Here is a 16,460-nt window from a genome sequence, read left to right as displayed (position 1 = left end):
TTGACATGAAAGAAAAAAAACCAAAGGAAGGCAGAGTCCAACTCCAGCCCTCTCTCAGGGAGCTGGAGGAGAGAGGCAGAAAGAGCCACAGAGCTCCACCACTGTCCTTGACCTTTTGGGGACAAAAGTGAGCTCTGTTCAAGGAGAATTGCAGAGCAGTGGCCTTAACTGTAAGAGATAATGACAGTAAACAGAGGTTCCGGTAACCATGCTTTCTTGGGCGATGGCATTTGTCAGTAAAATGCAATGGCCCCTCTGTTTCAGAGAGGTCAAGGCCTATGAATGGTCCCATCCCACTGATTCGTTGGGGCAGGAAGAGCCAGTTCTGATGCCAACACACGTGCAGGGCCATAACCCTCTCATGCAAAACACTGAGCGTGTTCTCCGTCTGCCTTTTCTGTGCTTCCCTAGTGCCATCCAGTGCCCGGGACACAGCATGCCGTGTTACCAGCAGGTGCCAGAAATTGCAAGTTCAACAAAAAGAAGAAAAAAGGCCCCAGAGGATCTTGTTCCAGGCTACCAGCTTATAGTTGAAGCTCTAGCACCCTCCTCCCTTGATGAAGAAGGGAGAGGTGACCTTGACCAGTGTCATGGGACTTGAATTAAGACCTAAGGTGGTGCCTCTTACCCATCGGCCCAATATGCAAGCTCGTAAGCCCACAGTCGGGCGGGGCGAGAGGGAGGCAGGCAGGTAGCACTCTGAAGTGAGAGCAGTTGGGTGTGAACGATGAACAGGGAGCAGTGGGGATTGTGGCAGACACAGAGCTCAGCCCGCGGTTACGCAATGCTGTTGATTGTTGCCATGTGGGATTGCTGGACCCGTGTGGCTAAATCTTCCAACTTTTCAAGAGAAGCCAGAGTTCCGGATTTTTATGAGAAATCTGATTTTTAAATGTGGCCAGTAAATTTAAAAAATGTAAGCACTACAAAACAAACAGAACACATCTGCAGACCAGATTTGGCAGGTGGGCTGACCACTCACAACCTCTGGGCTTGAGGGTGAATGGGACAGTCACGCCTGTGGGTGATGCCAAGGTCAGAGAAGACAGGGACTTTTTGGGCTGTAGAAGCCCAGGTCCAATGATGAAAGAGGTGATCTTTTCTGGGAAGCAGACAGCAGGGACCAGCAGGGGCTGGAGGTAGGCTGGATAAGTCCCCAGGCTCAGCGCCAAGGCTATCTGGGGCTTTTTCCTCTGTGTTTGTGGGCAAACAAGGCTCTTTAAAGGGGACCAAAGAAAAATAAGATGACCAGAGCACAGCATGAGACTCCACTGGCAACTCCACCACCATCATCACCTCTCTCTGGATCTCCTTGGAAACCACAGAAATAATGACCTGCAGCCCTCAGTGTAAACAGCCCCAGAAGACATGTGGCTTTGTCCGGGTCAGCCTGCGTATCAGCCACAGGCTACCATGATGGGGCCTCATCCCAAACTCACACCAGCAGGGCCACCTGCAGCTCCCTAAGCTGTGTCCCCAGCCCTCAGAGTCCAGCCCACTTGTCATTGGGTACTCAGTTTCCCATCCCTTGGGCAGCTGGGCTTTCTTCACCTCCTCTCTCTAGCCCACTGTGGTTTGTTGTTTTCTAAGGGACAAAAGGAGGCTACAGCCATATTTCTGCCAGGACCTCTGGGAGCCCAGTAGAGAGTCTCTGGAAGGTCCCAGGCTAGATGTGACTTAAGCAGACTGTTCTGAAGTCCACCAGGCATCAAATGAAGAGGAACCAAAGACATCGTGGTTATCTAATGAGCAATGCATGTGGCAGATACCAAGTAGCCAGTCCCCACTACATTCAGGGAACTTGGCAAAAGAACCAAAGAAGATTGATTCTTGGCTCTCAGGAATTGCAGAGTCCAACTCTCCATTTTATAGATAAGGAAATCAAGGTCCCCTCAGGACGAATGCACAGGTCTGCTGTGCAGTAGGTAACTCTGAGGGCGGTGGCATTGGCTTTGTCCAAAACCAGTTTAGTGCACTATCGTACCCAGTAAGAAAATGCTGGGGTAGTAAATGCATTTGCAACAAAGGCTGGTTTGCAGATGTAACAAAATGCACCCATCTAAAAAAACGCTACAAAATACAGAAGCAAAGGTACACAGCTTTATGAAAGCTAAGAATGCTAAGTTAAAAAGTTTTAGGGAGTGATTACTTTTTGGATGAAAGAATCCTTTACTTTGTCAAAAGAGATCCACAGCAGTGTTCTTGTAAATCATAGTGAGGAGCATGTTTTATATCTAGACCACTAATACTGGACAAATTTAACTGGAGGGCTACATAAACAAAAAGCCTTTAACAGGGTTTATTTCATTTCATTCTGCTTTAGATATCAACTACTATTTAAATTAAGAACAGGAAATTTATTAAATTCCATTCAATAAATACAAACAAGAGCATACATAGTTAAAGAAGGGCAAAAGTAGAATTGGATTAAGAAAACCACAAGAACCATGCTTGAGAAGGGAGGCACAGTCTTCCCTAGGTCAGGGCTGAGAGACAAAGATGTATCCTCCTCCCACACGAGCAATCCCCAGCTCTCACCAGGCTGTGTTCCCAAATTCCAAGCATTAAGACGGCTGATCGAGACTCATAAAGTGTTTTCCCATGCTAATGACATTTTAAATGGCAAAGTGGGGCTGGGATTACCAGGCCTGGCCCTAAACGCCAGGTGAATCCAAAAGGAAGCTGGGCCACCCGAGGGTCAGCTCACTTGCCCATGCCCTCCCCAAACCAGAGGCTGCTCCATTGTTCACTCCGCTCTGGACACACAGACACGGACCCACCACCCACTCCCGTTACCCCTTCATTGCCATGTGCTGCCCCTCCAGGGCTCGCTGTCCGCCTCTGCTTTGCTCACGTCATAACTCCCTCCCCTGGACGTCCCTCCCACACTGAGGACTTGCACAGCAGCCCTGCAAAAGCAGGCGCCATGGGCATTCGGTGCGGAGGGGGACCCTTCAGGTGAGGGATCAGGCGCAGGGACCAGGTGGGGACAGGTACAAGAACAGGGGATAAAAGCCAAGAAGCACTTTGAGAGGAGAAATCAGCCTTATTCCCTCCTCTCCAATTCCAAATCCAGCCCCCAAAAGGCCGGCTCCCCTCTGCTTCTGCTCTTAGATGGCCATGAGAACACATTCCTAAAAGAAGCTCGTTTACTCGCGCTATCTTGAGTGGGATTCTGTGTCTTACAACGAAGAGAGCCCTGGCTAGAATGTCAGGCCCCAAACTCCTGTGTGCTCCAGTTTCTCAAGCTGGTCTCCCAGTTTTGATCCAGGCTCCCAGATCCGTGGGCCCCGAGGGTGACACTCCCGGGATGGACACTCAGGAGTAGTTGCCACCCACGCCGGCCTGGCTCTGTGCCCACGGTGGCTCTGGGGGACTCCCAGCCCAGCTCCTCCAAATCCTGACAAATGTGGTCATAATAAAAACCAACTTAAAGGTGAACTTACTTTTCCCAACATTCAAGTTCTCAGTGAACTCTGGCTGTAATCCAAGGCCTAAGTCAGCCCCTGAACGAGGCCCCAGAGCACGAGATGATAGAATCCTTATGTCGCCTTCTTTTCTCCCTCCCGAAGAGCAGATGTGCACTTTATCAGATGCCTCTTTATCATCTCCAATCATCTTACTAAATTAAAAACTTTACGGTGGAATAACTGCCAGGCCTTGCCTGTCCCTGCGCTGACGTCCTCCCCCGCCCCCAGCCGGCACCTGCTGTCCCGGCCGCGCCAGGCCCTGGCTCTGTCACAGGCATTTCAGGAGTTTGCACTCAACACCCGAGGGTCTTGCCACATACCACCCTTGCCTCCGCTCTGGCTCTGACCAGGCCCTGATTTTGTTTTGTAGACTTCTGCGTTGTCTCTGATTCCTGTCCCACCTTATTCTCTTGGGCCAACTCTCTGCCTCGATGTCCCCCTGACCCCCACTTCCCACAAGAGCCAGGGGTCCTTGCCTTGTTCTTTTGAGCCCCCAGCATGGAACTAAGCTAAAGGACCCCTGACGTCATATGCCTGGGCCTCTGGCCCGCACGCTCAGGCTCCCTGTGTCCCTGCCCTGCCTCAGGTCAAACCCCGTGCTCTGGGGGACCCCAACACAAACCTCTGCCTGGATGACAGCTGTCACCTGGGGCCTTCCCTCCAGGTATGGGTTACGTCTGCTCGGGAGGCCGGTGGCTGCCCGGTACCAGCCAGCATTCTCAATCCCAGATCCCCACCTCCAGCCTGCCCCACCCCTCCTGTGTTCTCTGAGCATGACAATCATCACTCCAGTCATTAAAACACAGTCTCTTCAGTGGTGGGAGAAGTGGTCACTGCCGTGTCTGTGGCACTGAGCACAGAAGTGGTCCCCAGTGAGCATCTGTTATGTGAGGGAAGGGCAGAGGGAGAGGGGCAGCAGGGCTGTGGGGCAGACCCCAGGGGGGAGCGTGGAGTGTGGCAGACTAGGAGTCCAGCGCATGAAGACCCAGTTCTAACATGTCGGAGCAAGAAGGATCCTGGGCGGGGCAGGGTGACACTCAGGGCCAGCTGACCACCTGCAGGTCTGGGAGCAGAGAGGCTAAAAGGAGCCCTGAGGGAGTGAGCAGGACCCCAGCAGGCCCCCTGTGGCTTGGGGAAGACCTAAGGACCACACTTTCCATCCGGGAATCTGTACAAAGGGCCCCATAAAGAGAAGCTACGACCAAGAGGCTAAAAGGTGCCCTTTTCTGACACCCCTGCAAGGGCTGTGGGCCTGCCCGCCCTCAGGCAGCACCCCGAGCAGGAGACCTGCTTTTGTTTCTGGTGCCGCCCCAGCTGGGGGTCGGAGGCACCACAGGTTCAAACAAACTGCCCCACGCAGCAGCCCGGGGGGCTCCCGGCCCCATCCACAGCTCGAGGGTCTGCCTGGCGCTGTTTGTGTGCCCAGCCTGATGCTGGGATGAAGGAAGGAGGGTCAAGAGCAAACGACGCCAAGTCACCGCTGGTGACGGCCTGGTTGTTTGGGCGGGCAGACACCAAGTGGCACTGAGAATGAGGGCAGTAGGATGGGCGCAGCCCCCACAAGTCCTGGGACTCACCCTGGTCCCCATCAGCATCTCTCGAGGGAGTGACGGAAAGCCCATCTCCAGCAGCTCAAGGGACAGGGTGAGCGGTGATGCTAGCAGCTGTTTCTAGAAGCAACAGGGCGTAGGGGCTCAAAGCAGGGCCTTTGCCATTCCGTAGATGAAGTCCTACCTGACTCTGCCGATGACCAGCGTTCACTCACTGGTGGCTCACTCACCTCTCTGAACATTCGTTCTCACATCCACAGGCACTAACGGTACCTACCACGTAGAGTGCGGCATGAAGACGAAGATCATGCATGGAAAGCACGCAGACCATAATTAACACACAACAAATGGTATTATTATCATTCTTTTTATTGTTGCTACTCAAGAGGAACCGGCATCTAATCCACTTTCGAGTCTCTCTCTGGCTGACTGTGACGACCCTGGTGTCTGACTCAGGACGCCCGGGGCCCGTCTTTGTGTTGGAGATTGAAACAGAGATTTCCGGGTGTGGGTTGGGATCCCAATCCAAGGGGCTGATCAGAGCACGTGGGTGTAGACCAGGCTCTGAGTCCCCTGGCGGCTCTGGCGAGCACTGGAGGAAGAATTCCAGGAGACGCAGGCGTTTGGGGAGCGTGGGGTCTAGGACACAGGTGGGCCAGAGAGAAGGCAAGAGAGCCAGCAAAGGGACAACCACCGCGGGTGTTGTTATTATTATATTGGTGTCAGACACTTATTTAATGCCCACTGTAAGGCAGGTATTATTGTTCCATCTTACAAATAATGAGTTGCCCTAAGTCCCACAGCTAATCTGTACGGAGCCAGAGATGCGAACTCAGCCTGCAGGCTCCGACACCCACGTCTTCCTGCACTGCAGCCGTCCAAGGCCCCAATGCCCACGTGAACATCCCCAGCGCTGGGCGAGCACGCAGAAAGGGGCACCGAGGGCCAGAAGTTCACAGCTTGAGATCCACGGAGCAGTTAAACCTTTAGAAATTGCCAGCAATAAATTGTGTGTTCGTGTGTGTGTGTGTTTGTACTTGTGAAAAGGGCTGATTATGTCCATCAGATTCTAAAAGGAGTCTGTGACCCTCAAACCACTTAGGAAAAGGAGTCACCAGGACCTTATTCTCTGGGCCTCCTCCTCACCCCGCTCTTGAGGAGACAGCGGCAGGATGGGGATGGGTAGAAGAGCCCCCGCTGGCCCCCTGTCCCTCTCCAGTTTTTCAATCCCATGTCCCCAGCAGCACGGGCACCCAGGTGTTTCAGAGGTGGCACTCGCAGTGCATGATGCAAGAGAAGGCAGCCTGGAATCCGATGACCGGGCCCATCAAGAGTCCCCCCTGGCATCCCGTCAGGAACACAGGGTGTCGTCCCTCCCACAGAATACCCCAGGGAGCCACCACCCTCCCCTTCTGACCAGGACACTTGTTAGTTGGCAGCCCTCCCCCACACAAAGAAAATGCGTGGAACGATGATGCCGTGTCTACAAAGCTTGGGGAATGTCTCCATGGAGGTGGAGGCCGAAAAATCACGGTCCACCAATAGGCTGCTTAAACAACCCATCCACACATTCATTTACGAGCCTCAAAGCCAAAAATATGTGGGGAACAGAGACATGCTGGGTCTCTTTTTAGACCTTTAACCTTTAGGCCATTAGCCTTCTCTGCCTACACTGAGCCCGTGATGACGAACAGCCTTTGGTTCCTGCCTTTTCTCCAGCCTGAAACACTAGGGCTCAAGTCCAGAACTCAAACCGGCTTGAAAGAAATGAGAATGTGGTTTCAGCGCCCACACCCCATTCAGATGGGAGCGCAGAGACCGGATGAGGGCAACGTGTGCCACTCAAGGCCATGGGCAGACCAGGGAAAGGAGCTCTAGGAGCCCAAGGGTCTGCAGATGAAGAGAACCCTTGATTCAGACGCGAGGCCCAGAGAGAGGACACAGATATCCAAAGTCACATCTTGGACTGTCTCCTGCTAATTTGTTATTTTGAACTGTGGTGCCCAAACTGTTAGGGTCATGCAGATGTCCTTCACAGATGGCAGGAGTTTCGGAAGCAAGGATTTAGAGCAAGGTTGGCTTCTTAAATAGCAATGGACGTGGCCCAGTTGCTCAGAATAGATGAGGCGGGAAACATCAGCTTCCGTCAGAGCCAATAAGTAATTAAAACTATTTCCCCTTTCAGAGCCCTCACTACAAAGATGAAGAAATCAGATCCATTATCCGGACAGAGACAACTGCAAGACCAGATTTCCTCTCCAGGTCCATTTGCAAAGGTGGGAATGTTCCACCCGGGCTTCCTGGGCTCTTAAGGAAAGAAACAAACAGAAAGCCCAAGCACCCACGCGCAGGCTTCTCCACGTGGTGTGGCTAAGAGGAGCGGTGTCTCAGGACTCAGGCGTGGGGCTGCCAGGTTCTGCCACTGTCACATGGAGAGGATGCAAGAGGGTCGGCAAGTGTGTGTGTGCCTGCGTGCGTGTCTGTGTGTGTCCCCCGCTAAGCACTTCCTTCACTACACGGCTAATCCGATTAGCAGCTTTAGGAAACTCTGCAATGTTCATTCAAGGGCCCCATTCATAGAACAGCCGGGCCCATGCCTGCCCAGAGCTCCCATTCTCCTCGCTGCAAATAAAATGCACAGAAGGACTTTCTCTCCCCGAAGAATGCGCTCTTGCCTCCTTGCCCACACACGTCTGAAATGCTGCTGCCACGTCCGCTGGCTGCTCTTGCAGGAGAGAAATGGGGCTTACAGAAAATGACTGAGGGGGAATAGAACTCTCTGAGCCCCAAGCACCAGATGAGGCCGATTTTAACAGCGCCATCCACCCAGGCAGCCTCCTGCAGCCGGCAGCCACGCTCAGTGACGAGGTGTCACCAATGCACACCTGTCACAGAGCCTCGGATACATCATGGAGCCTTTGTCTGGGCCTTCATTTCTTCGTCTGTGGAATGGGCACTTTGAGCAGAGGGGCAGCTGGAACAGAAGGCCGGGAGGAAGGAAACTCAGGCTGTGGACAGATGGCACTTGCCTAGAGGACCGGGGAGGGAAGGGACCCTGGTGACATGGGTTGTATACACTGCGTGAGAGCCTCAAGGTCTGACTAAGGATCGTTTCTGATCAGTGATTGGAGCCACTGAAAGGGGCTAAGGAGCATAGTCATATTCGTTTTCCAGGACTGCCATGCAAATTTCCATAAGCTGCCTGGCTGAAATCTATTCTCTCATAGGCTTGGGGACTGGAAGTCTGAAATCCAGGTGTGGCAGGGCCGTGCTCCCTCCAAAGGCTCTAGGGCAGGAGCCTCCCTGGTGTGTTCCTAGCTTGTGGCGGCTCCCGACAATCCTTAGTGTTTTCAACTTGTAGCCGCACTGCTCCCGTCTCTGCCTCTGTCTTCACCTCTGTCTTCTCTGTGTCCCTCTGTGTCCTCTCCTCTTCTTATAAGGACATCAGTCCTTGGACTCAGGGCTCAGCCTAAATCCAGGACGATCTCATCTCAAGATCCTTAAATAATTAGATCTGTAAAGACCCTATCTCTAAATGAGGTGACATTCTGAGGGTCCAGGTGGACGTGAATTTGGGGAGGACACTGTTCAACCGACCACAGTGGTTGCAAGGAGGCCAGGAAGAGAAGCTGGGCCAGAAGGGCGCAAGAGAGAATGGAGGCAGAATGGGCACAAAATCAGCACAGCCCCGGGCCCCTGAGTGAACAGCAGCAGTGCTCCCTGCTGGGAATCCTAAAGCCTTCAGTGGCTTTTATGGTGGCCGGTGCAGTCCCCTGAGTGGCCTCTTAAGCCAACCCAAGCACAAAGGCTTTGCTCACCCCTTGGCACAGAAAGACTCAGCCTACCTTGCAGTGACAGCAAAGGACTGACTGTCTGCACTCTGTTGTTCTCTGCTCCTCCTAGCAGGCAATAGAGGGGCAGGTCGGCCCTGTGGGAGACATGGCCACCTGGGAGCTGGGAAATGTGGCTTCTAGCCCTGATTCTGCCACTGACTGAATTTGGGACGTTGGGCACGCTTGACATAGGCTGATGAGGTCACCTCTAGGGCAACTGACATCGTTTTATTCTGCAGCCAGGAAAGCAGTTCCAAGTTTACAGGACAAACCAGGGAAGGAGGCCTCTGGGTTTGCACTGCAGGTTTCTGGACCCTCCCCCCACCCCCATACCCTGCCAGGGAGTTCAGCCCTCCCCCCTTAAGACCCCTTCCCTACCCACCACCAAAAGAAAGAGGGGCACTTAACAAAGTTTGGAAATGAGATTAACCTAAAATCTAAGAATACATCTTTTCACACATTTGTAAGTAGGAAGAGAGGGGAAAAGTATGGTTCCTTTTAAATTATTTTTTTAATTAAAGCGAATGTTTAAAGATATATGCACAAAGTTATTTACAGCAGCATTGGATATAATAGGGAAAAAATGACAGGACAGATGGGAAACAACTTTCGTGTCCATCTGTAAGGGCTCAGTTGGATAAATTGTGGCAGAGTTGCACACTGGACCACTACTGCCATTAAAATAATAAGAGAGGCCGGGCGCGGTGGCTCACGCCTGTAATCCTAGCACTCTGGGAGGCCAAGGCGGGCGGATTGCTCGATGTCAGGAGTTCGAAACCAGCCTGAGCAAGAGTGAGACCCCGTCTCTACTATAAATAGAAAGAAATTAATTGGCCAACTAATATATATAAAAAATTAGCCGGGCATGGTGGCGAATGCCTGTAGTCCCAGCTACTTGGGAGGCTGAGGCAGGAGGATTGCTTGAGCCAGGAGTTTGAGGTTGCTGTGAGCTAGGCTGACGCCATGGCACTCACTCTAGCCTGGACAACAAAGCGAGACTCTGTCTCAAAAAAAAATAAAAATAAAAAAAATAATAAGAGAGACCATAATGTGCTTGTCAGGCATGACAAGATGTCCATGATGCAGTGTTAAGCAAAAAACATGGATTACACCAAAGAATGTTGAGTAAAATCCCTAATCACTGTTATATTTATACACACACGCACCCATGCTCACACCCATGCACACAGCCATGTACACATACAGCCATGCACACACACATGCCCACAGCCATGCACACAGCCATGCACACACACACACATGCACACAGCCATACACACATATGCACACACACGCATGCACACACATTCAAAGCCATGCACACACATGCACACACATTCACAGAGCCATGCACACACATGCACACACATTCACAGAGCCATGCACACACATGCACATACACACACATGCACACAGCCATGCACACACATGCACACAGCCTGAGCACATTAAGACTGGAAAGAATCCAGCAAACAGATAATGATGAGAATCCCGGGGGCTGGGATAACAGGGGATTTTCACTTTCTCCTTTCTACAATTATGAGCTACTGGACTTTTTTTTTTTTTTTTTAACAACAAGCAGTATTAGTTTCATCAGCAAAAACAATAAAAATATTCCCATTCTGACAATAAAATAACTATTCTAGATACATGCAAAGTACTATTGGCCTTCAGAGAAAAACAATCAGGACAAAAGTCACTTTGCCATAAAAACACACCAGAAAAAAACTCAAGCTTGGGAAGGAGGAAACACCAGGTCTAGGTTTCAAAGCCCCCAGTTTCCCTCCACAAATGGCAAAATCCCCCCCACTCTCCACTTCAATTGTAAACCCTCCCAGGTCGGTCTGCTCTCTGCAAATACTGATAATGAGGAGGAGGAAGCAGAGTTGATATTTGTTAAGCATTTGATATGTGCCAGGCACTGTGCTCAGCACTTTGCACATATGCTTCATTTTCATCCTCACCACATTCTCTGAGGTAAGGATTATTACTATCCCATTTGACAGATGAAGAAACCGAGGCCCAGCTCAAGTATTCAAGCCCAGGCAGTCTGAGCCTAAAGCCTGTGACCGTGGCCAACACTCCAGCCACCCTTCTAGGAACAAAGCCCCATCGGACAGAGGGCTCCAGGGTCTGCCACCTCCGTCTGCCTCCACCTTCTCCTCCCTGCCAATGCTGGCCAATGCCTTCTGGGCCAGTGCCTTCTGGGTACAAGGTGCTGGCTCGCCTCTGGGAGACCCAGGCCTAATACAATGTAGACCGAGCACTCCGCCAGCTCACAGGGGAGCAGGAAAGAGAAGACAGACCATCAAGTTCTGCGACCACATCTGCCTGAGCACGCGCCATGAGACAGAAGGCAGGGCTGCTACCCTCCTCCACCACAGTGTCCCCAGGCAGCCTCCCCAAAGGCGACTCTCCAGCAGCTGAGTGTGCCGCTGCCGTGGTGGCCGTCCACTGCCCATCCTCTCTCTGGGGTCTCTCACTCACATTTGCCAATGCTGGACCCACAAAGACAGCAGAAAGAGAGCTGATAAGGGCACGCCAGGGCATTCGAGACGACGGATGGGTGTCAGCTGACTGCTCTGCAGGTGCAAAGGACAGGAGCGATACCCACAGCCGGGACCCCAGGACCCCAGCGGCCCTACTGGGTCCCGCACGGACACCACTGCTGCTTTCCAAATGGATGTGAACTGGGCCAGGGGTGCAAACTGGTACAGCCACTGTGGACACCTCCTGGACAGTATCTCCCAAAGCTGAGTGTATACTCACCCTACGACCCAGCAACCCCACTCCTGGCCTGTGCCCCGTGGAAATGAGTGCGGGCGCTCACCAAACCACCTTCATAGCCCCAAACCACAAACTACCCAGCGCTCTGGCAACTAAAGCACGAAAGAGTGAGGGTGCGCTCATGCAACAGAGCGCTGCGCAGCGACAGATGAGTGACCAGTGGCTTCGCACAGCAGCTCGGGTGACCTACGGTCAGATACCGAGGGAGAGGAGACCGACACAGTGCAGCACAGCCTGCGTGAGTCCATTCATATGGGTAAAAAGAATCTGCGGTAGCGGAGGCCAGACTAGTGACTCCCCACCAGTGACCCACAGCTCACCTCCGCTCCCCACATAAAGAGAGCCCCTCTCACACCTTCCTTTGCACAAGGCTCCCCCTGCACCTGAAATGTCCTCTCTCCCACTCAGGACTCCTAGTCACCCTTTACGTTCCCATGACGCCAGGCAGGCTGCTCCACTTGCTCTCCTCTCTCCCCACTCTCTTGCTTCGATGCACACTTGCATGGGAACGACAGTCCATCTGTTTACATTTCATTAGACGGGGAGCAGCTTAGGAAAGCACGTCCTTTCCTGAGATCTTACGTGCCAGGCAGCCGGCTGCCTGTTGCCCTCGGGGTCAATCCCCCAAACCCTATAGAGCCACTGTTGGACTCAGCCCCATTTTACAGATAGAAAAACTGAACCCTGGAGATGTTGGAGAGTTTGACCAAATCTAAAACCCATCTGCACAGTGTGAAAAGGTCTCCTGGAAGGCAGGGGTCACACTGTATTTCTCTTTCTCTCACCAGCACTGCACTTGGCCTGTGACAGGTGCTCTTTTTGGGAAAGAGGAAGAGCAGGTGGCAAGAAGGGTTGCAGGAAGTAGGCACGTGTGAGCCTCAGTCACCAATAACGAGCCATCATCAGCCACAGCAAACATCAGCTCAGCTCCCCTAGGCTGCTGCAGAGGTGAGGAGAACACAGGACACCAGTCCCATTACTTACTATTCACCCCAAGGTTGGAGACTAGGAGGTGGAGGGGAGGAAAGTCATCAAAGTCTGAAGCCTGGTAGGTTGCCTGGCCCCAGGGCATTTCACCTGGGTTGTCAGCCAAACACAGGCTGCGCGAGACCCCATAGCAAACTTCTCTCCCTGGGCTGGTCATTACCAGCACTGTTATCAGACAGGACCTAAATTGAGCCCATCCAGGAATCCTCTCCAGTCTGGGAAATGCTGGAGCCCAAGGCCAGAGTCCTAAGAACCAACACCAAGCCCAGTCTGAACTGTCCCCCCATAAGGAGGCAAATGGAGATTTTTAGAAGCATCAGCAAACTTGGAAGCTCCAGCTCCACTGGCTCCAGAGGAGGAGGGGCAACCCATCTGTCCACAGACAGGTGGGCACTGGACAGGCAGGTCGAACACCGACGACTTGTGGTCCACATCTCCCCCTGCTGGAGTCCTGCGTCCCTCCCATCGGGGCAGGAGACGGGGACGTAAGATCTCAGCACTTACCTGTGCTATGTCCTGTTTCCTCCACTGACTGCTTGGCCCAGTCTCTGGCTTTGTCGATGTGAAATAACTTCAAGTCATCTTCATCTAAGGCAATGTCTCCCCAAAAGACAGCTGGGAAGAAAAAACATAGGTGGGGCCATTTGAGCTGGAGATCGAGAAAAATGGGTTTACTAATGCTCTGGAAGGCACTGGGTGTTGGGTATTAAACTCTACAAAAGACAATCTGCTTGATCAAATTTCCCCCTGAGCCTAAGAGATGGGGCTGCCAGAAGAAGAAGAATAATTCTGTGCATCAAATCCAGGGATCTGGGGGCCAACCACCACAGCAGTGCAAATCCTAAGTCCCCGTACGGTATTTTAAAGGGTCACCCTGTCTTACCCTAGGTCTGGGCAGCTCTGGGCAAAACCTCCATAAAAAGATACTGTTTCTTTCTTCTTTAGTGTCATCAGGATGTGAAAGAAAAAGCATAAGGTGAGAATTTATACTATTGTTCATCCTATTTGCTGCCCTTCCCTGGGGGGAGGTTTCTCTGCCCCATTCGAGTCAGGATGGGCCACACAACCTGCTCTGGCTAATTCAGCATGATAGGAAGCTTTAAGAGCAAGTGGATGATTCACCATGTTCCCTTTGCCCTGTCCCAGAAGACAAGCAATGTTCCAGATGGGGGTAGCACTATCACCCCAGATTCAGGAGTAAAGATGATGAGTACACTATGGCTTAAGAGGGTGGATATGTAGCATGGATAAGGGAAAAAGAACCCTGTTGTTTTTATACACCTCTGAGATTCATGGGCATTTGTTACCATGACTTCTTCATCCTCACTAATACAGACATTGCTGCCACAAGTGGTATGCTACCGTAACAAACTCCGCTGTCTACGGGCCAGGTATCAGGGAAACTGCTACTGAAGGCTGAAGGAGGTGATCTATGTTACGTGGGATGACGTATTTGGTAAAACTGTTACCTGCATTAACTTGGAAGGCACAGATGAACTGAATGAGCTTACGGCTTCAAGCAAAGAGACTGGGAGTCAGAATATTAACCGCATGCCCTGGTTGCTACTAGCTGTGTTCGACAGGTAGTATAAGAAAGAAATTGGCTCAAAAAATTGGACAATTTAGTAGGAACAAAAAAGAATAGAGTCCAAAAATGCAGGGACCTGGAGAGATGGAAGAGCCAACCTATTCTCATAACTAAACAATAAAAGAAAACTGAGAAGAACTTTGAGTAACAAAGGCTGATTAAAACTCAGCTTTGTGGTATAGAGAAATGGGGAGCCTCACTCATTGCTAGTGGGAATGCAAAATGGTGCAGCCTTTATGGAAAGCTGTCTGGCAGTTGCTTTAAAATGTTAAACATAGACTCATCACAGACCCAGCTATTCCACTCCTGGAGAATCTTCCCAAGAGAAATGGAAACATATGTCCACACAAAGACATATGCTCAAATGTTCAGAGCAGCCTTATTCATAATGGCCGCAAACTTGAAACAACCTAAATGCCCATTAACTGTTGAATGAATAAACAAAATGTGGTATATCTATACAAAGGATTGCTATGTAGCAATTAAAAGGAACAAACTAAATAGACAGAGCTACAACATGTCTGAATCTCAAAAACATCACACTAAATGAAAGAACCAGATGCAAAAGACTACATATTATTAATATATGATTCAACTTATATGAAATGCCTAGAAAAGGCTAATTCATAGACCTAGAAAGAATATTAGTAATTGCCTAGGGTTGGGGGCAGGAACAAGGATTGGTTGCAACAAGCATGTGGGAAGTTTCGGGGTGGTAGAAATGCTCTAAAACTGGATTGTGGTGTTGGCTGCACAACTATAAATTTACTAAAATTATTGAATTGTACTCCTACAATGGGTGAATTATACAGTATGTAAATTATACTCGAGACGTCTGTTAAAGAAAAAAATTCAAACTTGTAGCAAGGACCAATCAAGACAGTGCCTCATAAATCAAATAAATCCTTTGTGGTTGGAAAAGAATGTTTCAGGTAAAGAAAACTAAGAATATGGTTATCTCACAGAAATTTCATAAGTGCAAAGTAGCAGTAATTAAGTTGAGAGAGGAAGAGAGAGAGGCATATCTGGAAAATAACTCTGTGTGGCTATGGTGCACGGAGCTGAACCAAATAGATAAGAAGGTGACTAACGTGGTAGAAAAGTGTAGAGCCACAAGGGCCATTAGCATACCCGATGGGAGGCTGCAACTAGTTGAGACTCAAAATGACCCAAAATGATCCTTGGGCCCAACCTTTGTATAGGAAGGAAGCAAGCTGAAAAAGCCGACCCCAAGGAAGACATATTCTCCAATGCCCTCTTCACATGTGGTCAATAAGAATAATTAGGCCAGACGCGGTGGCTCACGCATATAATCCCAGCACTTTGGGAGGCCGAGGCAGGAAGATCACCTCAACTGGTGTTCGAGTCCAGCCTCAGCAAACAGCGAGACCCTGTCTCTACAAAAACAACAACAAAAGAATCGGTATCATTAACTTATCCTACTTTAGTTGTTCTGAATTCAAAATATTTCACCCTGCCACAGGTATCCCTGTTAGCAGAAATTCGTATAGATAGGAAGAGACAGAATGACAGGTCTAAAACGCTCTGACTCATCACCAGAGAAGGCTGCTCTGTAACTGTTTCTCATTTCCCCTTTGCACTCAGGCTTTTGTATGCAGTGGGTGGGTACACGGTGTGTGACAGGTGAGCCCCTAGATGGAAGCTTTAGAGCCTGGAAATTCACTCCCTTAAACTCTCTGTATTGTGTACCCAGTGGGAAGTCTTCAGTGTTCCTGCACACCCTGGTTTGAAAACCAGAGCCTGGCAGAGAAGGAAAGCTGGTCAAGCAAACTGAGGGCTGCTTGGAAACCCCTCCCACACTGTCGCCTGGGCCTGCTCAGTTGCACTGGGTCTCCCCCTGCTTTGGAGCTCTTCCATGCCCAACAGTCAGGCGTCCTCCTGACACTTAGGGGCAGAGCCTCAGGCTGATTGCTGGGCAGGGAGTTCTCCCTGAACGCACTTCCTGCCCGTAGACTGGGCTTATTTGCCTGCGGAGGCAGGCTCATTCAAAGCCTGTACTTTTATGCCAGAAAGATCTGGATTCAAATCCTAGCGTTGCCATTTAAGAGCTGCATCACCTTGGACACATCTATCTGAGCCATAGTTTTCTCACCTGGATACAGAAGTACCTACCTGTAGTCCTATGAGAGAAGTAAATGACATAAGGTGTGTTAAGCAGTTGGTGCAGAGCCTGGCCCCTAGCAAGCAATGAGTGAACAGTGGTGCCACTCTCATTTTCACTAGG

General features: G+C 50.8%; 1 protein-coding gene across 1 annotated transcript in view; it reads right to left on the bottom strand.

Annotated features, from left to right (window-relative positions):
- TLL2 (tolloid like 2) overlaps positions 1 to 16,460 on the bottom strand; it is a 117,265-nt gene that overhangs the window by 81,904 nt on the left and 18,901 nt on the right. The window contains exon 2 of the mRNA XM_012767277.3: positions 13,132 to 13,242. Coding sequence (XP_012622731.1) covers positions 13,132 to 13,242 — 111 coding nt within the window. The remainder of the gene's footprint in view (positions 1 to 13,131; positions 13,243 to 16,460) is intronic.

The sequence above is a fragment of the Microcebus murinus genome, chromosome 14 (assembly GCF_040939455.1).
Source record: "Microcebus murinus isolate Inina chromosome 14, M.murinus_Inina_mat1.0, whole genome shotgun sequence".
NCBI classification, from domain to species: Eukaryota; Metazoa; Chordata; class Mammalia; order Primates; family Cheirogaleidae; genus Microcebus; species Microcebus murinus.
The sequence above is the reverse complement of the archived record's forward strand: the minus strand, read 5'-3'. Positions and strand labels throughout refer to the sequence as shown.